General features: G+C 38.5%; 1 protein-coding gene across 4 annotated transcripts in view; it reads left to right on the top strand.

Moving 5' to 3' along the window:
• LOC105468466 (NSE2 (MMS21) homolog, SMC5-SMC6 complex SUMO ligase) overlaps positions 1-24,268 on the top strand; it is a 271,642-nt gene that overhangs the window by 74,061 nt on the left and 173,313 nt on the right. For all 4 annotated transcript variants that reach the window (XM_071067839.1, XM_071067837.1, XM_071067838.1 and 1 more), the window contains one exon: positions 13,885-14,038. In XM_071067839.1, coding sequence (XP_070923940.1) covers positions 13,885-14,038 — 154 coding nt within the window. The remainder of the gene's footprint in view (positions 1-13,884; positions 14,039-24,268) is intronic.

Below are 24,268 nucleotides of genomic sequence, written 5' to 3'. Positions count from 1 at the left end.
CCCATTCATGAGGGCTTTGCCCTCGTGCCCTAATCTCTTCCCAGAGCCCTCACCTCCTAGTACTCACATCACCTGAGAGTTAGGATTTCATCATATGAATTTGGAGGGCACACAGGCTTTCAGACTATAGGTATAGTTTGGTGCTTTCAACCCTTGTTCTTCTTGTTACTTTGGCCTGCCTATCTGACAAACAGAAGATACGTGGTAATAAGAATGAAACCTGTTTGTAATGCCTAGTGTGTCTAACACTGTTTGAGGTGCTTTATACACATTACCATGTATTCTCAACCAGGGTGTAGTAGATAATAAGAGCATTTTTGTGTAGATGAGGAAACTAGGGCTCGCAGTTATGTGACTCACCCAGGGTTACACACCTAGTAACAAATCCAGAGAATATTCTTCAGTCGTTCTCTTATTTGACCTCTCTGCTATTGACAACTGCTCCTTCCTTCCTGAATTTTAATTTTCCCCTGACTTTCATGACAACACATCTGTTTTTTCTTCTAGCTTCTGGTCACTCCTCCATAATCTCTTTGGTAGATCCTACTTCATCTCTTCACTCAGTAAAGCTTGCTATTCCTACCCGTTCTTTGATTTTCTTCCTTTTTCACACTGCATACTGTTCCTGAGAAATAGCATCTATGCTCATAACTTAACTTGCTGTCTTTATGCTGCTGAGTCCCAGATCTTTATTTCCATTCTAGATTTCTCATCTGAGAACCACACACATGAGCTTAGTGATAGATTTGACATTCTCCACTTAAATGTGCTATAGGCTTGTTAAATTCGTGTCCCACAGTGACGTTTTCCCCGTGATTTTCTCCTGGGATTCTGTAACTTCATAAATGGTAATATCATCTACCCAGTTTCTCCTATCAGAAATCTGTTGTCGTCCTTACTTCCCCTAGCTCCTAACATTTTACATTCCATCTCCAAATTTTCCTGCTTCTCAAATTAATCACCTACCTCCACTCCCATGTTCACAGTCTTCAGTGCCTGCGGGCACACTGGCTGCACGCAGTTGTTCTCCTCTCCTATGTTTCTTATCTGGTAGCCCACGAGATCTTTCTAAAGTGAACATTTGATTTTTTTTTTTGCCTGCCTTTTCCGTAACTTTACCTTCTTCAGTTTTTCCTTGTTACTTTCAACTGTAAGCTCAAACTTCTTTACGTGGTATACAACCCCTCCTTACCTCTCTAGTCTCATTTTGTACTATTCTTTTACACTAGCTCTTTGAATGTTCTCTTGCCTCTGGCCTTAGCACACACTATCTACTGGGAGTGCTTTTTTTTCATTTCCAAATAGCTGACTCTTTCTTACTCTTCACAGACTGAGGCTAGTTCCTTTCTTACAGCCTGCTCTGACATCATCCCATCTCTGTTTGCCAAGTGGATTACTCTCATGTGCTCTCATAATATCATGAAGTTAATCATTTTTTCATAGCATTTGTAGCTGTAACCTAGTCCTCTCTCCAAAACCGCGTCTCAGACATATAACTGTCTTCTCTTCGTTTTCACTTTATTTCATTCTCATAGGCATTGCACATTTAACCTTCCAAAACTAAACCCTTGTTTTTCTCCAAAATCAGCTGTTCCTCCTGACTTCCCCATCTTAGAAAGTGGTAGTATTACTATTCCATTCCTTCCAAAACTAAACCCTTGTTTTTCTCCAAAACCAGCTCTTCCTCCTGACTTCCCCATCTTAGAAAATGGCAGTATTACTATTCCATTTTTAATTAGACCAAAATCCAGAGTTGCCCTTAGTTCCTTAATTTTTTCACAGCCCATACCCATATCCAGTCCATCAATAAACCTTATTCTTTCTTTCTTTCTTTTTTTTTTTTTTTTGAGACAGAGTCTTGCTCTCTTGGCCTCTTGGGTAGCCTGGAGTGCAAATGGCGCTATGTTGGCTCACTGCAAACTCCACCTCCCAGGTTCAAGCAATTCTCCTGCCTCAGCCTCCTGAGTAGCTGGGATTTACAGGCATGTACCACCATGCCCAACTAACTTTTGTGTTTTTAGAAGAGATGGGGTTTCATTATGTTGGCCAGGCTGGTCTCAAACTCCTGACCTCAGGTGATCCGCTTGGCTTGGCCTCCCAAAGCGTTGGGATTACAGACGTGACCCACCGCGCCTGGCCAACATTATTATTTCTGCCTACAACATGTATTTAGAGTTTGACCTGACCACCTCTCATTGTTTCTCCTATTGTCTCCCTAATCCATGCCATCATCACCTTTTACCTGGATACGTGCAGCAGCCTACTGACTGGTCTCCTGCTTCTGCTCCTCCTCCCCTAAAGTTCTCATCCTAACAGCCACAATGACCCTTTTAAAAAGAAAATCAGAAGTTCTTACTATTTTGTGCAAAACCTTCACACATCTCTCTCAGAATAAAAGCTTTACCCTCCTCCGTCATCTGTCCCACTTCACACCGTGCTTTGATTAATACTTCTGACCTCATCCCCATTACTCCCCAAACCCTTTTTACTGTGACTCCAACTATATGGCTCACCCCCTCATTTTCTTTAGGTCTCTGGTTCAGATGTCATCTTTTCACTGAAGCCTGCCTTGACCGTCCATCACAGAAGAGCTCACTCATCTTCACTCTGCTTAATTGTTCTCCATGGTACTTATTACCATTTGGCTAGTTACATATTTTCTTATTATTCTTCTACTCAAGTAGAATGCTAACTCCACAAGGGCAGGAACTGGGTCTCTTGACAGATGTGTTCCCAGCATCTGGAGTAGTGTGTGGCTCCTAATAGGCTCTAAGTAAATAGCTGAGGTCTAGGGTAGTAGTTATGTCATGGACTTAGCAATATAACAGACCTGCTAATGCAGTGAGTCCCAGCTCCAATACTGAGCTCTTCAGCCCCTTGTAGTTAGACCACTCCTTAGCTTCAGTTCCTAATCAATAACATAGGATGTATTCATTCTTACCTCTGATGTTATTTGTTTGGGGGAGGGTTAAATAAAATAATCTATGTGAAGTGCTTACCTCGGTACCTTGCCAATAATAGACAGTTGAGAGCAGCTGCTGCTACTTATACTGCTGTTAATTCTGATCAGATTACAGCATTTAAATTGCTTCTTGTTCATCTCTTCTACCAGATTTTGTCTGGCTGCATCTTAAACTTGCTATGATAATGATAACAACAATGTGACCGTAAGAATACCAGTAATAATAATAGCAGCTGTTATCATTTGAGTGCTTACCGAGTACTAGAAAGTATTCTCTATGTCAGCACTTCCCAGTGCCTCTTCCTGCAGTGATGGAAATGTTTTATATCTGCTGTGTCCAGAGTGGTAGTCACAAGCCACGTCCAAAGAGAGCTATTGAACACTGGAGCACTTGGCAGTGTGACCGAGGAACTCAGTTTTTAATTTTATTTAATTCATTTAGATTTTAATGACCATGTTGGCTACTGTATTTTAAAACTCTAAATTCTTTATCTACATTAATTCATGTAATACTCAAGGGTTAAGTAGATTATAGATGAAGAAATTGATTTTCTGAGTGGTGAAGTAACTTGCCGAAGATTACACAGCTAATACAAGGCAGAACTGGGATTTAAAGGTTAAATACCTAGATAATCTGGTTCCAGGGTCTGTTGCCAGCACCCTCTGTGCTGCACCTCCCTCGTGTCATTCTCAAGAATTAAAGTCTTACAGGCAAAGGACTGAGGTGGCATATCTGTATGCTTGCTGCAGGGAAAGCCAAGAGAATTTCTGGTTCTTACTGCAGTGAAATACTACTCCTAGGGTGAGAAATTCCCAGATTTAGGATAAATGTTCAAACAGTTCTAGACAGGTAAGCTTGGCTACTCAACCTCTGTGTATACTTTTTTCCCAGACTTAAATTTACAAAAATAGTGGCAGCAACAACAAAATGTTTCCTCCTAACGTGTTGCAGCTATTTTTTCTAAAAGTGAAAAACATGCTCTCCCCCTCCCCAAAAGGGGGAATGATACATCTCACCAGGTACCGTTTCCACCTTGAAGTCCAAAATATCTGAGCTGGACTTATTCCTTTTGTTAAGGTTCCCTTATGTCACTCTACATCTAGTGAGCCACCAACTTATTTTTATAAAACATTAGGAGAGAAGGAGAAGGGGAAATTAGTTAAAAACATAAATGTGTGTATGTCAGACCAAATAATAAATATGAGTAGATACTTCAGTCTTAGCTTTTGCTATTGGTTCTGATCCAAAGTTGTATTTTTAACTCCCTTCCTCCATCGCTCATTCCATGTTCTTTTTGCCCTCAGCCAGCTCTCAGCTAATGGTAGATTTTTATCTGACTGACTTTTATCTGACAACACTTTAGACTGTCATTCATAGGTGGGGAAGGGGGCTTTGAGTCGTTGGTGGTCCTGCCTGTATGGAGTTGTTTCTATCTTCCATTATCTTTTACCGCTAGATGTGGTCAAACCAAGAGGTGTTCCAGATTCCAGACACATACTTCCCTTCTCTCATTCTGTTGCAGCAATCTTCTTTACCCTTGATAATCAAGATTCATTAACACAACCAATTCTGTCACCTCCCTTTTTGTCCCTGTTCTGTGTCATGAGGAGTTCAGAATTGCTAGGTTGCAGTTTAAGCTTCCAAGTCAGTGGAGGCATTGTTGAGTCCCTTGGTGAAATCATTCTTCACTTGGGTGCTGAGACTGTTAAACAAGCAGAACCAGAGGCGCAGTGATGGGGAATTGCAAGTTGGTCGTTAGGTGTGATGAGGGGGAGGAGAAGATGTGTAACTAATTCTGCTTCTGTCCCTTGGTTACTGGGCCCTGTATTATGGCTGTGGGGGAAGCAATGTTTTGTATTATTCACTGGTTCTGAGCATCTTGGGAGACACCACCCTATCTAATTTTATTTGGAACTGAATCTTCAGAAGATGATTTCAGCATTCTGAAAGATGATCTTCTAGATGATAGGGTATGTGGTAAGAACAGTAAATCCCATTAGCATCATTCCATCGTTGTACTCTTTCACTGTTAAATCTTGAGTGAGATACCATGGCGATGAATGAGGCATGCAGTCATTCTGTGGATGGCAGAGGTGTGGTGGACAGGAAAGGCAGTTTCATATTCAGAATATGTGTCTTTTCATACGAAGACTGACAAGTGACCACTAAAAGTTAGCATGTATGTCTGAAATCATGTATGTTTTCATAAAATTAAGTCCATTCTGAGTTGTTACTTGGAGGCACAAGCAAAGTAAAACATTTAAGATGAACGGAGGTTTGAATGAGTTGAAACTGGCTGACACTGACTCACTATGACCTTGGGCAAGACGCTTAACTATTGCGAGCTGCCTATTCCTCATATCTGTGAAATTGGGATAATGATATTTTTGTGTATATAAGGCTTTGAACCACTCAGACGAAAGGTGCTGTGTAAGTGCAAAGCGTTTTAACAACAATAATAATAATCCTCATTTCACCTTGCCCTCAGTGTGACCTGTGTTTACATTGAGCACTGTTAAAAAGATTGCCTGTGAAATGGTATTCTGAATAGTTATGTTGCTGTATGTTCTCCCAGCACTTGATATATTTCCTTCCCAACACTTTTTATAGTTTGCGATAATCTGCTTGATATTTGAATATTTGTTTCCCCCACTAGATCAAAAGCCTCTGAGGACAATGGGGACCACTTTAGTCTGTTTGTTATAACATCTCCAAGGCCTAGCATGGTTCCCACATGTGGTAGATGTTCAGTAAATATTTATTGAATGAATAAATAAATAATGCATGTTTCTATGAATTTCTGCCAAAACAACACAAAAACCCCAGAGATGTAAAATCAGTTTGGTTTCTTTTCCACCAATATGGGAATCCAAATGCTATATTCTGTGTAAATAAATCATTCCGGTTGGTCATCATCTTATAGTGGGCATAGTGCCATGGGAAATTTATTGGAGTAATTTTTAACAGCATAAATGTTTAGTAACAGATGCACATAGATGGCAGGTTGCCTCATTCAGCTTCCATCTGTTAGACAACTGTCTATTCCAATAAGACTAGTCCATTAGAACTAGACAAATAGCATTCTTACCCATGTTTAAGCTTATTCATTTTCACAATTTTTCCAAAAGGCTTGAAGGAGGAAAGGTGTTTCCATGTTTGGTTGGCTGCTACTTAATAATAGTGTATTACAACACCTTGGCAAACCATAAAGTCCATTTGATGTGTCATAATGCTCAACAAGGAAGTATTCTCTCTTAAGTGTTTTGTCAAAAGTCAAAACCATGCTAAATAGTGGCACTAGGAAACACACTCAGCTACAGGTAATTTGGTCCAATAGAGTTCAGTGTAGGTTGTGCAACTGGCAACAGAAACTGGCAGGAGATGAAGAGGTATAATCCATGCTGGTCATCATTAGTGTGTGTGATTTTTAAATAGGACAGAGGCAATATACTAACTCTAGAAAATATAGTGTGTCCATATGTACATGCAATTAGGTTATACCCAGTGAAAGCATGATGATTCTCAGCTTGGGCATGCCTTTTAAAAACAACTTTACCAAGTTTTTTTGCTATATAAAGGTGGAGACAGTGTTGGCCTATATAAATTTACCCTGTGCACGGCAAGTTGGGTTGGTGGTGTGTCATTAAGTGTGGGCCATCTTCCATAAATGTCTTGGTGCTTAGCATAATGCCTGGCACCCAGCTGGGACTCAGTAATTATTTGTTGAATGAATGTTCTAGGATCAATTGAGGCAATTCCCTCTGGATTTCCAGCATGAAAGCAGTTCCATAACCTTAGATCACTACGAATTAAAACTTGGAATAAAAAGTTGAAATACTTAGAGTACTAGTACTAAGCAGAACACAAAGCAAACTACTTATCACTAGTATGTGTCTGTGATAAACTTCTGAAGGCTGTGTCGTTTCCAAAATGTCAGTCACTGAGTATGTGTTATTTTGGGAGGCAGACATCTAACAATGGCTGTTTTGGAGAAAGTCAATCAATCTGGGTCTTGGTTCAGTTACAGGAATGACTAATTTTATACTAGATTCTCACATGATTCAAAAAGTGTGTGAATGACTCAGCTCATTAATATCCTTAGCCCCTGTGATCTCCCTTCCTAGTGAAACGATGGTTATAAGGCAATAATGATAATTGGAAGAGGAGGAGACTTTGACTTTGCCCTGTGGCAATAAAATGGCACACTTTAAGTAATTACATATGCATACAATATTGTTTGAAAGAAATGAGTTATATTATCGTCATATAAATACATTTAATGTTTGTGTTAAAATATGGTGAAAATAATATGTAGTTTCAGCATGGGTAAGGACTGAGTTCTGCTTTTTGTTTCTACCATTATCTTTTTTTTCTAAAACAAGCCTCTGTTTATAAGGACAGAGCCATTTGGAGGCCTAACTTAGTTCCTAACAGTCAACTCATTGATTACCTTCTCCTTGCTGACATAGAGAAATACTGCAGTCATAGGGGTGTTGGGTTCTGATTACATGTAGCTAAGTATTCACAAGTGATTTTGAGCTAAAATGAGCAATTCATTGAAGAGTCTGTGGAATTTCTGGGAATTTGCGTGTTTCTCCCTGTTACTGTTTCCTTCTTTTTGAAGCAATTCATTAAACAAAGACCTGGATATTTGGAGTGAGCCTTTGTGCATATGTCTGCTCTTGCTAGAGTCTCTAGTGACTCAAAAGTCTAATGCATACTTTTCACTTCTTATTTAGCTTGATTTCTCTGCAGCTTTTGACAGATCTCAAAATTCCTTCCTAAACTTTGTGGATATTTTCTTTTGGTTGTTTCTTAACTCTTAACTTTTTCTTTTTAAACTCTTCTAGCTGCCCTTAAAATGTGATATCCTCCAGAGTTCGGTCTTGGTCCTTTTTTGTTGTTGTTGTTTCTATTTATTCAGTCTCCTTGGTGATCCCCTTCACTTCCATGGTTTCCATTAAAATCCATACACTGGTTGCTCCACGTGGGTGTTTTTTTTTTTGTTTTTTGTTTTTTTTTTGAGACGGAGTCTCGCTCTGCCATTCAGGCTGGAGTGCAGTGGCCGGTTCTCAGCTCACTGCAAGCTCCGCCTCCCGGGTTTACGCCATTCTCCTGCCTCAGCCTCCCGAGTAGCTGGGACTACAGGCGCCCGCCACCTCGCCCGGCTAGTTTTTTTTTTTGTATTTTTTAGTAGAGATGGGGTTTCACCGTGTTAGCCAGGATGGTCTCGATCTCCTGACCTCGTGATCCGCCCGTCTCGGCCTCCCAAAGTGCTGGGATTACAGGCTTGAGCCACCGCGCCCGGCCCACGTGGGTGTTTTTATGTCAGTCTTGATAAGCTACAGACCTGTGTATTCAGCAACACTGGAGATATATATAGATAGATACTAATAGTAACAATACTAACAGCTACTCGTTATTGAATATTTTCTGCATCAGACAGGTGAGTGCTTTATTGCTTCATTTATTTACCTCACAGCAATACTATACTTTGTCTTAAAAACCAGAAGAATGTCTCATAAAGATCCCGGTTTCTAACTGTCCTGGAAAAGCCCGGGCTTGCCTTCTTACCTGGCAGTAGGCATTGGCAGTCAAGTAACAGCTTTCCTCTTATCTGGGGCTTGTACCATCTACTTCACACAGTCCTCACCACTTCCTATGGGCCTGCACTTATTGTGAGTTTCCTCATATCCTTGCTTGTCTAGCCCCATAGGCATTTCTGACACCTGTAAAGACAATTGACATGCTTTCCCAGCTGGTTGCAGACTTCTCTATTTTTTGCCCTGGTACTGGAATGGTTTTCTCAAATGAAATTTGTTACTTGGTTTCTCTTAATAGTTTTTTATGTATGTTTCTTTGTCAGCTCCTCCTCATCCCACAACTATGTTGAAGTCTCTGCTGAAGTTAGAAGGAAAAGAATAAAAGTTTTTGATCATTTACTATGGGCCAGAGTTAAACACAGGCTTGGTTTAGTTAAGTCTTCACAGCATTGAGGTGGGTGTTCCTGATTCCTAATTAAGAGAGGAGAGAATTTCAAGGCCCAGGGGATTGTCTTAAGATCCATACCCAGAGTGGATTCAGATCTGTCTGATCCCAAGCTCCAAGTTTTTTCTTCTCCATCATAACAACTTCTAGCTCCTGTTCCTCTATACAAATAAACAAGTATCTTTAGCACTCTCATTCCCTTGATCTGCTTCTCATCTTGTTCTTCCTTTGCCGTCAGACTTTATACATTGGTTCACACGCAACTCCGTTAACCCCTTTCTCATCTCAACACAGTGTATTTAGCCTTCCTATAATTTACGCATTCACCCACATCATCTGAGCACCCACTGTGCAACAGGCAGTGTGCCAGACACCAGGGACATAACCCTTGTCTGAGAGAAGCTTCATGGAGCCATAATTCCAGCGCTGTGTGCAGAATGCCTTGTAATTAAATCCCGTGGATTTAAGGATTAGCCCTTTTCTTACTTAAGCTCGCTTGCATCATTTTCCCCAAAGGACAAGCACTTCTCTAATGGAAATTTTCTCTTTCCTTTCTTCTGTAGCATTCCTCATTGCTGGTTTTCTTCTTTTGTTTTTCAGAGTTCCTTTTTCATCTCTCTTCTTTTTCCCATGCCCTCATTTTAAATGTTTCCAGCTTCATACTAGGTAACTTCACTTCGAAGTCTTACGGTTTCAGTGATTTCTGCTGCTTTCCTCAAGACAATAGCATTTGACTAGTTGTCCACATTAAATATCTTGGAGGCATCATTACTCCCTTGTCTTCCTCTCACAACAAGAGTTGATGATTCTGCTTCAAAAACAGCGTCCCAGTTGCCAGCCCCTTTGCCATTAGTTAACATATGGCAGCAACTGCCCTCTCCTTCCCTGTCAGTTGTGTGTCCTCCAGGCATTAATGATAGTAATTTTTTTTTTTTTTTTTTTTTAACTCTCAGTATCACTTTACTCCTTGAAATCTTGTAGTGTCTTTCTCACTGCCTGTTGGGTCAGGTCTCAGTTCTATAATCTGGCTTCCAGAGCTGTTGACCCTCTGCTCCTGATCCACTCTTCTGGTCTACTCTCATTTTAGCTACAGTGCTTAGCACATAGAGAGCACTCACTGAATACTGGATGAGTAAGCGGGTGGTACGGAAAAATCTGACGTTTTGTTGTCAAAGGGCAGAATTAAATTTTTCTCATGTAAGTATGGTACCTACTATTTACTTCTCAGTAGCTTCTCTCATTTTTAAATTATAATGTTATAAACATTAATCCAGTGTATTGTATTTCTCTGAAATTCATATGTTGAAGTCCTAACCCCTAGTGGGACCTCCGAATTTGACTGTATTTGGAATCAGGTCTTTAAAGAAGTCATTAAGTTGGCCAGGCGCGGTGGCTCATGCCTGTAATCCCAGCACTTGGGAGGCCGAGGCAGATCACAAGGTCAGGAGATCGAGACCATCCTGGCTAACATGGTGAAACCCCATCTCTACTAAAAATACAAGAAATTAGCCGGGCGTGGTGGCGGGCGCAGTGGCGGGCGCCTGTAGTCCCAGCTACTTGGAAGGCTGAGGCAGGAGAATGGCGTGAACCCGGGAGGTGGAGCTTGCAGTGAGTCGAGATCGTGCCACTGTACTCCAGCCTGGGTGACAGAGCGAGACTCTGCCTCAAAAAAAAAAAAAAAAAAGTCATTAAGTTAACATGAGGTCAGTAAGTGGGCCTTAATCCAATATGACTGATGTCCTTAATTGGAGATTTGGACACAGACCTGTGTAGAGGGAAGACCATGTGATGCCATAGGACCCAGCCCTGCTGATGCCTTGATCTTGGACTTCTTGATTCTAGAACTGTGACAAAATAAATTTCTGTTGTTTAAGCCACCTAATCTGTGATACTTTGTTATTGCAGCCCTAGTAAATTAATACACCTAGTATCTTTTAATTCACTGAGATTCTAAGTCCTGTATCTGGGGAGACTTTATTATTGGGGAAAGGATGGACCTAATAATCTAATAGATCCTCTCTTTCCAACTCAAATTTCTTTGAGGTGTTTGAAATTTGTCCAGGGAAGTTAAAGGTTACAGTAAACTGTGATCATGCCACTGTACTCCATCCTGGGTGACAGAGCCCGACCCTGTCTCTTTAATTAGAAAAAAAAAAAAAAAAATTATCCTAGGGAAAGAGGGTCATCTTTATTATCTTTTTCATACTACATGATCAGCCACTCAATTTTTTTCCTCTCATTAATCTATTTCTCTTAGATATTCAAACAAAGCAAGAAACCATTAAAAAATAGTTAGTGCCCATTTATTTTATTGATTTAAAGAGATAATGAGTTGAATTTTTTAAAATTTCATTTTGATAGCTAGAGTACAGTAAGTTCTCTTTGCAATGGATGGCCATGCAGACTCAAACTTTCAGAGAAGACATTTACAGCAGTGGATTTATGTGCTTTACAGCAGTTTTCTAAAGGTTCTGGTTATGGGGGGAAAAACACAGTCAATCACTAAAAATTTAGTTTATTCAGCTTTTCTTAGTCATATTTCAGGTTGTCATGTTGTCAGACCTCAAAATGCCTCTCCCCTCCACCCCCACTCTCTACTCAGTCTTCACCTCCTTAGCAATGGTTGTAGTGGAACTGTGGAAATTAAGTAGGTTGTGTTAGAGACTTTGTTGGAAGACAACATTCAGATTTTACTTATCATCTGCTTAGATCATCCCAGATTACATAATAATTTCAGACTGATTGCACCTTGACAAGGCTCACCCGAATGCCTTCCTATAATGTTACCATTAACATCTTAGGTGGATTTGAGTCCATTTTACTTTATAAATCCAGAAAGAGAGCCTATAATCCTATTCTAAAGAACCAGCAATTTATTTTCTAGGTCTGCTCTCAATTCTTGATGCTACGATTTTGAACTTCCTGCATTTTGTTCTATTATGTAGAGGTAGAGGATAGCTAGTCACCATGTATAATAGCTCTTTTTCTTGAGATATAAGGCAGTATTAAATTGTCTTTCTATCTTCTCTTTTCCAAATTGAGCTTTATTGGTTCTTTAGCCGTACAGTACTTCTGTTAAATCCTTAATTACATATAACACTTGTCATTAAAGCCTTTCCATGTTTTCTAAAACTCTCTTTAATGGTGAATCCAGCACTTGGGGGTTAGCAATACAAGAAGACAGTTAGTTCCTACACTAAAATATAAATTTTAGACATTTTGGTTTCATGCTTAATTCTCATTTTCTATTTAGTAATCAAAATGCATAGCAATTAAGCAAAAGAAGATTATATGTTTTTTCTCTGTGACAAAAGTTAAAGCAGATATTTGAAGATAATCTTCTGAATTCATATGCATTGATAACTCAGATTCATAGAGATTACGAATATATGCCACTGACTAGAACCAATATCAAGAATTTTCTTTATCTAACTTGTTGTCTTAGCATTACCTCTGACTAGTTGGATGTAGAAGATAAGTCATTTGACTTCGTTCTAAATCATTTTATTTATTTGTGAAACTGGGGGGAGGAGATCAAGATTAGATTATCTCTAAGCTGTCTTCCAGCCTAGAAATTGTACTGTATGCTAATAATAATGGCAGCTAATAAATCGTGGCTTTTAGTGGGTAAGTATATTTGGAGCTAATAAGATTAACTTATTTGAAATACATGTTGAGTACTACCTACTGTGTGCTGGGCACTGGTAATACCATGATAAATCAGACATCTTTCAAGGAGTTTACACTTTATTAGGGGAAAGAGGCATAAAAATAAGCAATTGAATATTCCTGGAGTGTTCCTGGAGTAGAAGTCTGTCTAAAGTGTATGGGGCACAATAGAGAGTCTGGTGAGTTTTGCTTGGCAGCAGGAGCATCAGGAAAGGGCCAGTGATGAAAGGGAGCAATTATGAAGGCCTTATGCAGAGCAGCTGCAGCGAAGTGGTGAGGCAGCAGCTTGACTATAGTGGCTAAAGCTGGAGGATGAGAAAGTGGAAAGAGTGGCTCCTTTTTTCCCCCAAGGAGGGGAATATGAACAGAAAATAACTGGGGGCAGGGAGCTGGGATTATAAGAGGTTGTTTGTTTTAAAAAAAAATGGGTGTGAAGGGCCTGTGTAAAGGTTCTTGAGAAAAGAGCGCGTAGAGAGGAAAGTTTGTTGTAAAGGAGATGAAGAAGATGTAATTAACAACAGGGTTGAGAATGGATAGAGAAATAGATAGATGGATAGATATGTGATAACACACACAGAGCAGAATGTTAATTGTGGCACCTAGGAAGTAGATGAATGAGTGTTCACAATATTCTTCCATCAACCTTTCTGCATATTTGAAAGTTTATACTATTGGGAAATGATTTTATAATATTGGGAATGGAGGAGAACATGGGTTGATAATTTAGCCTTGAACAGAATCAGGGGACACTTATTCCTTGGCATAGCAGGACGTTATGGAAGGTCAAGTCTAAAACCCCAGCCACTTTTGTAAAGTAGAAGTGACTCTCACCTGCTAGGGTGGAGGGCCAAAAAAAAAAAAAAAAAAAAAAGGATTGTTGAGCATGAAGGATGGAATAACCACTGGTGAGTGCGAGAGAGGACTGACCAGACTTGGGTGGTGATGCTCAGGTCTGATGAAGTTGCCACATTTGTGATTGTCCCTGGTAGTTATTAGAAGACAACAAGTTAGTAGGATCATTGAAGGGCCTCTAGCTTATGGAAGCCAAAATAGAATGAGTAGTTGGAATGAATGAGTCCCTTCAATATTTGCCAGCAGTCTGTCCTAGAACATGTCCCAGCCTCTCTGGTGCTTTGTTCAAGAGATTGTTTTCAACCTTACTATCTTTTGCTTTCAATTATCTGAGATAAAAACAATGTTGCAAAACTTTGTTAACACTATTATTGTTAACATTTAACTCAGGTTATTTTGTTGTGTCCCTTAGGTAAAAGAAGAACGTCCAGAAAAAATACCAGATTTAAAATTACTGGTGGAGAAGAAATTTTTGGCTTTACAGAACAAGAATTCTGATGCAGACTTTCAAAATAATGAAAAATTTGTACAGTTTAAACAACAGCTGAAAGAACTAAAGAAGCAATGTAAGTCAACATGCTTTGCTTTGGTTTGGCTTTTTGAAATTAGGGAACTGACTTAATGAACAGCCCAGTTAACTGATTTTATAAAGTTTGCTTATCTGCTTGGCTTGATCCTCTTTCTAAGTTGCTTTCTATTGTTGCAATTCTGTATTTTGTCTAATTTTTGGTTCAAATCAGCCTGCCCATTTCTGAAAGCCAACAGTTTCCACAAAGTGCTCAGAAAATTTCCCAGCAGCTAGTTATGTGTATTGTCCCATTGCTGGGGAGGGGAATTGGGAAAACAAAATAAAACTGAAAACTATTTTATTTAAATACCAATGGTATTGTTCAAGTTTTAAACTGCTGTGCCATGCTTTAAGATAACCATACTTTGATTCTGGTTTTGCCGCTTTGGAGTAATATTAGCTATGTTTTCTCAGAAGACCACTTTATCTTCTCAACTATAGACCAAAATCTCTCTGATCCGTTTTAGCATTGTGGTAGGATAAAATTCCATGTGGTTTTTAAATTTGTTGCCTTCTTAATAAACTATTACATTCAGGTTTTTTAGTGGACATAATTTTGACTTAAGAATTAGAACAGGCAATATAATTTTTTATACCAAAAAAAATTTTTAGACAGTATTTACCAGAAATAATATATCTTTTCTGCACAGTAAAGTACATATGTCCTTTCTTTTCCCATTCTTCCATGTGGTCCACATACCAATTTTATATAAATGGATTTTTTCACATTAGCATCTATTTAGTCCTATAGTCTTTGCTTCTTTTAGGATTGAGAAGCTTGTATTTCTTAAAGAAGTGAATAGTGAAGCAAATAACCTTTTCTAACTTCAGTCTCCCAACACCTTCATTTACACACACATAGAGCAGGAATGTTGTATGATAAATGAGACATAAATTTACCTCATGTCCTTATATGTGCTTAATGTGGGGATTCGTATTTTGAAATAGGCTTTCTTTTAAATATAAGCATTTTCTTTAAATTGATGCTGAGATCTCAAAAAATGACTGAGGAAGCTGCTTCACTTTTGTCTATTTTACAAATAACTTAAGTTTCACAATTTGGAATGTTTTGCAATCATGATGAGACTTTTGTTTTTACTGTAGATTTAACCAGTAAGCATTTTCCCCATATTTTAAGTTTATTTTTTGTTCTTTTTTGAACAGCACAGCTCCCAACATTCTTCTAATGTATTTTTCACTCTTCCCTCAAATGATTAATAATTCCCCAAAGAGATAATAATTTGCCAGTGGCTTTCTGATCTTAAAGATGCTTGTGAATTAATTGTACAGCCGTGAGAATTAGACATTATTCCCCTTAAATATACATGGGCCATATAGTCTTTATCCTTTATCCATGATACTTATTATTCAGTGGTGTGTGTGTGTGTGTGTGTATGTGTGTGTAGTATCTGGCACATGGACCTGTGATTACCAGCCTGAGGCCAACAAATCCCCTCAGTTGGGATGTAGAGATTAAACAAAGCTTTTAAAAGCTCACATTATATGACCTCAAGGTTGTGTACCTGGTCGTCTCGTGGTAATTAGAAACTCTGATTGGCAGCTTTCGATTTCTTGGTTAAAAACCTAAATAAACTGATTGTTTTAGGCATTTTTTCAAAGGTGTTCTCAGTGAAAAGTCCGGGAACTATTCTATTTGGTGCTTAGTGAAAATATTTTGAACTAATGTATGTACCAGTTATTAACATATCTTTATTAAATGCAAAAGTTTTTTTGTCAAATAAATAGCAATTTTTCAATCTTGAAAAAAAAAAAAGATGCTAATGAATTTCACTTTTGGTGTTGGTTTAAGTAGCCAAATGTATTTTATTTGACTATTTGGAACCAGTACTCATAAATTGTGGCAGACTTAGCATCCAATCACAATTCCTGATTTTTAAGTAATTTTATAATACAGGTTGAAGGACAAATATTCAAAAATATAAATTGTTTCTTCTTTTGTTATTGTTTACAAAGTTATTATTCCACAAGGTAAAGGATGGAGACTTTTAGAATCATATACTCATGGAGAAACACTTTCTAATTAAGAACAACAAAATGATAAATGTTGAAATCGTGGCTATCGTTTCTTAAATCTCTCTAAAATGGGGTTGGAAAAAGAAAGAAAATGTTTCCTCAGGCCACCAGTACACGTTATTTGGATAAACAGTCAAACCTCATGTATATTTATATTGAAAGAAATACTTCCTTATATAAGGTTTCCCTGTATATTGTAACAGTGGAATTAAAATAACTTTCCCCTAAAATAATTAAAATAAAAATTTCCCCTAGAATTTTTTTTTAAAAAGTTTTTAAATTTCAAGTGACAGAACAAACAAAATATTAATACTTTAAAAAAATTCTCTATAAGATCTGTATGCCTTACTTGCAAAATGTAATTTTAGTGCGGTATTATTAGCACTATTAATTAAACTTGTACCATGTCTAGTGGATTTTCTTTTAGATTTAACACTGCTGTGAGGGTTCTAATTAGGATCAGGCCCCCACAATATTTGTGTAGCCAGGTCAAAGGTACACTATGATATGTAAATGAGCTAATGAATCGTTTTGGGATATGTTCTGGTGGCAAGGAATTGCAATAATAATTTTATTTATTTTTTTTTTTTAAAGATTAGAAAATAGAGGCTAGGGAGAGAGACTTGCTTCTAGATGCCTGTTTTGACAGAGTAAAAGCTGAAGTACTTTTATGGTCTACATAGATCCAAAGAGTTGTTTTATGAAAATATCCACCATGTCTTCACTAACTTTATTATGTGAGAACATAAATGCAGGGGATTGCATTTGACCAAATCAGGATGTAATCAGAGAAATGCCAGGAATCTTTTAGGTGGGAAGAGGCCAAGATAGAGCTTGCAATGAAGTTGTCTCCCAGGTGGTTTTGTCTCGTGGGCAGGCCTAGGTACACTGTGCTGGCAGTGTATGAGCTGTAAGTTGATCTGTCTGTGGCTCAGCAGCTGGTTCTCAAAGTTTTTGGTCTTATGCTCCCTTTACATTCTTAATTTTTTTTTTTTTTTTTTTTTTTTTTTTGAGACAGAGTCTCGCTTTGTTACCCATGCTGAAGTACAGTGGTGCAATCCTGGCTCACTTCAACCTCCTCCTCCCAGGTTCAAGTGATTCTCCTGCCTCAGCCTCCCAAGTAGCTGGGATTATACGTGCACACCACCACACCCAGCTAATTTTTGTATTTTTAGTAGAGACAGGGTTTTGCCACGTTGGCCAGGCCGGTCTTGAACTCCTGACCTCAGGTGATCCACCTGCCTCAGCCTCCCAAAGTGTTGGGATTACAGGCATGAGCCACCACGCCTGGTCACATTCCTAAAATTTACTGAGAGCCCCCAGAGAGCTTTTGTTTATTGGTTATATCAACTGACATTTATCATGTTAGAAATCAAAACTGAAGAATTTTTAAAATATTAACATATTAAAAATAAGCCTGTGGCATGTTAATATGAACAGTATTTGATATGGAATACCACTTTACATTTTACAAACATAGAGGAAAAATTATTGAGAAGAGTGGCATTCTTTTACATTTTTGCCAGTCTCTTCAATTTTTGGCTTATTTAATAGAAGGTAGCTAGATCCTCATATTTGCATCTATATGTGGTCTATTTTGTTGATGTCTACAAAGAAAATTTTGTCTCACACATTGGTAACTGAACTTGCTGAAAAGATCTTGCAGACCACCAGAAGTTCTCACTTTGACAACTCTAGATCTAGGCCAGGGGTCAGTAAACTCTGGGCCATGGAGCAAATTCAGCCTGCCTCCTGATTTTCTATGGCCTGCAAGCTAACAGTGTTTTTATATTTTTTAATTGTTGGAGAAAAAAATCAAAAGAGGAGTAATATTTGGTGACTTGTGAAAATTATACGAAAATTCTATTTCAGTGTCCATAAATAGTTTCATGGCAACATAGTCATACTCACCTGTTAATGTGTTTTCTGTGGGTACTGTCACACTGTCATGGCAGGGTTGAGTGGGTGTGTCACAGATCATCTGGTTAGCAGAGCTTATCATATTTATTATCTGGCTTTTTACAGTAAATGTTTACTGACCCTTGATCTAAATTATATTCAGAAATAATGGCAGTTTTTATTTTTTTAATTTTAGATTTTTTCCCTAAATACCATCCATTTGTCTCAGGTACATTCAGAACACTTTGAGGATTCACTGTGTATGAATTACTATAGTTGAGGCTCTGAAATAAAAAGTGAAAAGCAGGACTCTGTAAATGCAGAAGACAGTGTATACACACATGATATAATATGAGAACCATTAACAACAACTATCAAGTCAAAAGCAAAGAAAACATCGGAAACAAATGTTATACAATGTGGGACCTAAGTGAGGAGAGTGAAAACAGAAATGCCCTGCCAGTCAACTGGTACGGGGCTTTCTGGAGCAGGAGGTTCAGAAAGATTTTGAGACTGGGTTCAGCTCCAGTAGGAAAGAATGTGCTAAAAGATAACAGTGGGAAAGGAGAGGGCAGTACAGATGTCTAGTATTTACCATCCTTAGAATACAAACCTAACAGATATACTACACTCATTTAAAGATACTGTTACTCTAAAGATAATATATTTCAGTTACACACAATTATTTTCCTAATAATTATGTCTTATAGATATTACTGGCATTAGATATAACATCTTTGAACAAATAATTTTATCCTTTAGATACCCAGTGTCCTGTATGTTAGAAATAATTACGTCTGCCTCAGCTTACATCTCAGGGTCATTACCAAGATTAAATGAGATACTGGCTCTGCTAGCTCTAAAAGCTTTAGATGTAAGTTATTGAGGAAGAGCTAGTACAGCATAATGGAAAGAATGTGGCTTAGCAGCCAGAAGACTTGGATTTGAGTCACTTAATAGTGGCCTGCTCTCCCTTCAGGTACCACCTATCTTAGATACTTCCAACTCTTGGAGGCACAAAATCAAGATTGAAGATAACTTCTATACTTCTACACAAGATGACCAGGATAGTGATGGTAGTGATAACTGAGTTAGGGAACAATTTCACAGAGAAGAATTTCCTAAACAGTAATTATATTCTCAGTAACCCAAGTTGTGAAGTGAAACAATATGATTTGGTTTAAGGCAGACATAACCAGACTTTCTTGGATGAAATAATTTTAATTTAGCTAGACAGTATGGATAATTTTCTCTTCTCCTTGCCTTAAACTGCCTTCACTATTACAGCTCATGGTTTCTTGCAATTTTAACATCAGGAGAACTTACTTAGAATGTGTGAACTCCTCTGTGTAGACACTTTTTCAAGTCATCAACCAATCTTTCTGGCATCTTTTATTCATTTACCTGTCACGCGACTTTCAGGCCCTGTGGATTTTAGCATACATCAGCAAAGGCAGAAATTGAGGGCAGTTGACAAAGCCCTTATGTTTTGAAAGTTTCTAAGATTGAGATTTAGAAACTTTCAAAACATAAGGGCTTTGCTTTATGTTCAAAAATAGAATTGAATGTGAATCTGAAATTTTTAGTATTAATTTAATATACAGTATAATTTTGTTAGTACATTTAAATGCTAAACTTAAAGAACATATCGTATTACCTTTTAATGAAAAAATGCTTATCTGAAAAGGTTCACCACAAATTTAGACAGTATATTTAGGTCACTGTTAGATATAGAATATATGATATAGAGATAATTGCATCTATGAGTGCAGCTTATACATCATTTTGAGTGACGATGATATTTGTATTGGACATAGAGAAACATAGGAATTAACACTGTAATCTAGCAATTAATATGGATTCATTTTAAGCACACCCAATCTAGATCTCAAAACTGACAAAAGGAGGGAGTGGCCATTCACTTTACAAAAGGATTCTCTCAAGGATACTATTAAGTGTTCTCAGGAACATTAGAAACCTTCACTTTACTGTTTTTAGTTGGTGGCTTTTCCATCTCCTTGAGCGTCTACTCAAAACCGCAGTGTAGTTGCGCAAGGGTAGGGGTTTTTATGTTTTGCTTACTGATGTACTCCTTGAACTCCAGCATGAGGCCTAGGCACAGTGTAGTATTACCATAGCACAGGTCCTTGATGGTCACAACAATCTTCCAGAAAACCATCATGTGCTTAAGAGCTTCTGTGCTACTGAAAGAGGACACCTGTCGCCCCTGCCAGCTTATTATTGCTGTGAGGGGGTGTGGACCCAGTGTTGCCAGATCTTCAGGTTGTTTTGGAAAACTCAGAAATCTAAGTTACTAGATTTTTCTGTTTTTCAGTTACTAGATTTTTAAAACACTGTTCAGACAAAACTGTTAGTTTGTAACCTTTGGCTTTACCTTCTCATAATGTAATTTTTTTAGTGCCTTATTAGACACTTTAATGAGAGACAGCAGCCATTTAATTTACTGTTAGTTTGTGATATCTTCAGAAGAGTCGATGGTTTTGCTTTCATGATACTGCAAACTAAGGCCAAAATGTGCAGTTTGCTTCATTTGGGAATGTATAGTGTAGAAACCTGTTGGGTTCTATTGAAAAAGCAAGTGGGGGCTTTGTGATAGGGGGCCAGGTATGGGAGCCCCCTCATCCAGATGCAGGTGAACAGTGTGGTTCTAGAGAAGACCAGTGATTGGAAGGGTATGTGTGAGTTTTGAAACTTGGAAGAAGACAGATGAGAAGTAAATAAAGGTAGTGCCAAAAGGGAAAATATTTGACTTTGCCTAGAAATACATTGAGTGCATTTAAACTGGGCAAGGTATTGACTAACTTGCCTTCATCCTGATACGATTCAACTTAGAAATTTCTTACTTTGTCATAAGGTATAACTGTTGTTAGAAATAGATAATCGGTGTTGCGAAGAAAAGTCAGCACAGAGACAAAGGACCTCTTAGCAAGGCAGTCTTTACTTTCTGCAGAAAGGGTGCCCCACACAGATGGAACAATGGCGAGAGCACACCTGAACAAAGGAAAGGCAGACATATTTATCCCTTATGCCTTTGGGTCATCCTTACTGCTCTATCCTGCATCTATTGACTGGAGCTGAACCTCACAATCTTAAACTGATACCCGATTTGCTAATAGCCTAAAACTTTCCTAAATAGGTAAGTGCAAGGAAGAACAAAGAAGGAGAGGAAGTTGCTTATGAAAGGTTTAAGGCTAAGGCTTGCCTGGGCCTGTCCAGACATGCCTGAGTAAGCCAAAGCAACTAACTGGGCTAAAGTGTAAGAACTGATAGTTGATAGGAGGCTTTAGAGTAAGGAGCTATTATTATTCCTAGTGTCTATTATTTTATTTTTAAACCAAGACGAACTTTTAAGAGGAACTTTTCTACTTTCTACAACTGTCTATCCAAATTCACAAATGATGTGAATTGCTGGCCTGCAATGAACCAAAGTCCAAGACCCTTTAAGACAGGAATAATTTCTTAGGAATCCCTATGTTCTTTTTGTTTCTCAAATAGTAGGAGCTCAGTTAATATTTATAGAACAGATTTATTCAACTGATCAGATAAGCTGCCTAGAAAAAGAGGGTCAGAACCTAGTTAAGGCAGTCTGATGATAAAAATCCTTTGCCTTTCAATACATCGTCAGTAAGGAAGAGAATAGAGGACAAAAATTAGCGTTTGTAGGGTTGAGATCTAAAATCAGCAGACAAGGTTAAAAATTTATATTGTCTTTGAAAATTCCCTGAAGTGCTCAACAAAAGTAAATACATAATTTTGTGTATATAACCACTTACAATGATATGTTGGCACAAACGTATAGTATATACAGCAATACACATTTTAATGTCACAGAATATGGCTTAAGTCTTTTAAGTGTGACTGCTTAGAACATTCAAACAAATTGATGAAGTTTGCTGGCTCTTCTATGGTTTTACCGCCTCTGTACCTCTCAGCAGGTCTTCATTTTTTCCTCAAAGATGTGGATGAAGCCATTGCCATTCACTTGCTGAATGACTTAATTGTTGGGAAATGCTAAAAATCGTAAATGTCACAACCAAGGTGGACTTTTTCAGGCTGGATTGCGTCCTGAGAGCTTATGTTCATTGAGTGAAATTTCTGCCCTATACACATTTTTTATTCTTTGAGTGTTTGCCTCTCTCCTCTTTCCTCCTCTCTCCATCAGCGTCTGTCTTTTCTGTGTGTCTCTTTCCTCCCTGCTGCTTTGTGTCTCCCACTCCATACGTTTTCTCTTTTCCATAAATCTTGATTTACTTCATTGCAGCTGAAGAGTGTCATCCCCATCTTAATGATGAAGCAGCCTCAGAGAGGTAAAGTGATATGCCCAAGGCCAACAAAGCTAGTGAACAGTAGAACCAGAAGACAGAGGATGCCAGGGATGAAGAGAGAACATTGGAGAGAAGTGTAGCTACTCTCCCTCTTTTCTTTTGTAAAGCTGTTACTTTTTAGGAGTGTTTACATTTTAAAGCAGATTTGGGGGACCAAATAAATAAATTAAGAAAAAGATTAATTCAAATTAAAGGATTGATTCCATAGTGGTGGAGTTTTAATCAGGTCATTAAGCTGTCCAGGAGTTATTATGTAGTGAGAAATTAACTTTTCTACATGTCCTTTATATTGTACAATAAAAGCACTCATCTACTCTGCATTCATCTTAGGTTTGCCCTATTCCTATTTGCTGATAGTTACAATACAAGTCATAGGCATGCTTTGTATAATGCCTAGTACCTAAAGTACTCAGTGAGTGCTGGTTGAATTAATGAATAATAGCTGACATTGTTTGAGTGCTTACCTATGCTCAGGCTATGGTACTTGCAGACTTTATGTGCATTATTATTATTATTATTATTATTATTTGAGATGGAGTTTTGCTCTTGTTGCTCAGGCCAGAGTGCAGTGGCATGATCTTGGCTCACTGCAACCTCTGCCTCCCAGGTTCAAGTGATTCTCCTGCCTTAGCCTCCTGAGTAGCTGGGATTTACAGGCACCCACCACCCAACCTTGCTAATTTTTTGTATTTTTAGTAGAGACGGGGTTTCACCATGTTGGCCAGGCTGGTCTTGAACTCCTGACCTCAGGTGATCTGCCTGCCTCAGCCTCCCAAAGTGCTGGGATTACAGGCGTGAGCCACCACGCCCAGCCTGTTTATGTGCATTCTTATTTCTTTCTCTCAGCTCTATTAGATGACTGTATCCATTTTATAGATTAGAAAATAAGCAAAGAAATGTAATATAACTTGCCTAAAACCCTGATCCTGAAATTCATACCCAGGTTTAGGTGACACCAAAGCCCATGTCATGTTCTTTCCCCCATACCACACCAATTCTTTTTTTTTTTTTTTTTTTTAGATGGAATCTTCCCTCCATCGCCCAGGCTGGAGTCCAGTGGCGCGATCTCGGTTCACTGCAATCTCTGCCTCCTGGGTTCACGCCGTCTTCCTGCCTCAGCCTCTTGAATAGCTGGGACTACAGGCGCCTGCCATGACGCCTGGCTAATTTTTTTGCATTTTCAGTAGAGACGGGGTTTCACCGTGTTAGCCAGGATGGTCTGTCTCCTGACCTCGTGATCCGCCCACCTTGGTCTCCCAAAGTGCTGGGATTACAGGCGTGAACCGTTGTGCCCGGCCACCACACCAATTCGTGAAAACACTTTTGTGTGTTTTTTTCTTTCTCTCAATTCAAGCATATCATTCATGGAAAAATCTTACTTTTAATAGGACTCTTGAAGAGTGAATCATCTGTGTAGATCTTCCAGATCATAGAACTGCCTTGATGTACTTAGATGACACTGGAGGAATCTGCTTCATCTAGCTGAGAGAGAGTCCTTTTTGGTCACTTGCATTTAGAGATTAGGGAGTAGGAATGATACCAGACATTACATAGCAGTTCTTCTTTTCCAGATCCCTATGGTTTTGGCAATTCATTTAGAATATAGTGCCTAAGAATGATGTTTCTGGTGAAATAGTTGGTGTGTTATGGCAGAGAGGAGGAGGATATTTATGGCATCCCAAGTTTAGAACAAATTCCATGAAATTTATTTCAAACATAACAACAGTAATCTCTTGCACATACATCATCTCGCGTAATCTTTACAACATCCACATGCAGGAAAGGAATGCATGAAAAGTACAAGTTCTGTTTTTAGCAGACTGAACACCATATAATAAGAGTCTTGGAGGTGACATATTTACCCAGTGTCTCACAGTCAAGAGGCCACAAGGATAGCAAATATGTTCACGAGGAAAGGGGAAGTTTTAAAATGACAGATAGCTATAATT

Source organism: Macaca nemestrina, chromosome 8 (assembly GCF_043159975.1).
Source record: "Macaca nemestrina isolate mMacNem1 chromosome 8, mMacNem.hap1, whole genome shotgun sequence".
NCBI lineage: Eukaryota > Metazoa > Chordata > Mammalia > Primates > Cercopithecidae > Macaca > Macaca nemestrina.
Note: the sequence above shows the minus strand (reverse complement) of the source record. Positions and strands in the feature narration are given on the sequence as shown.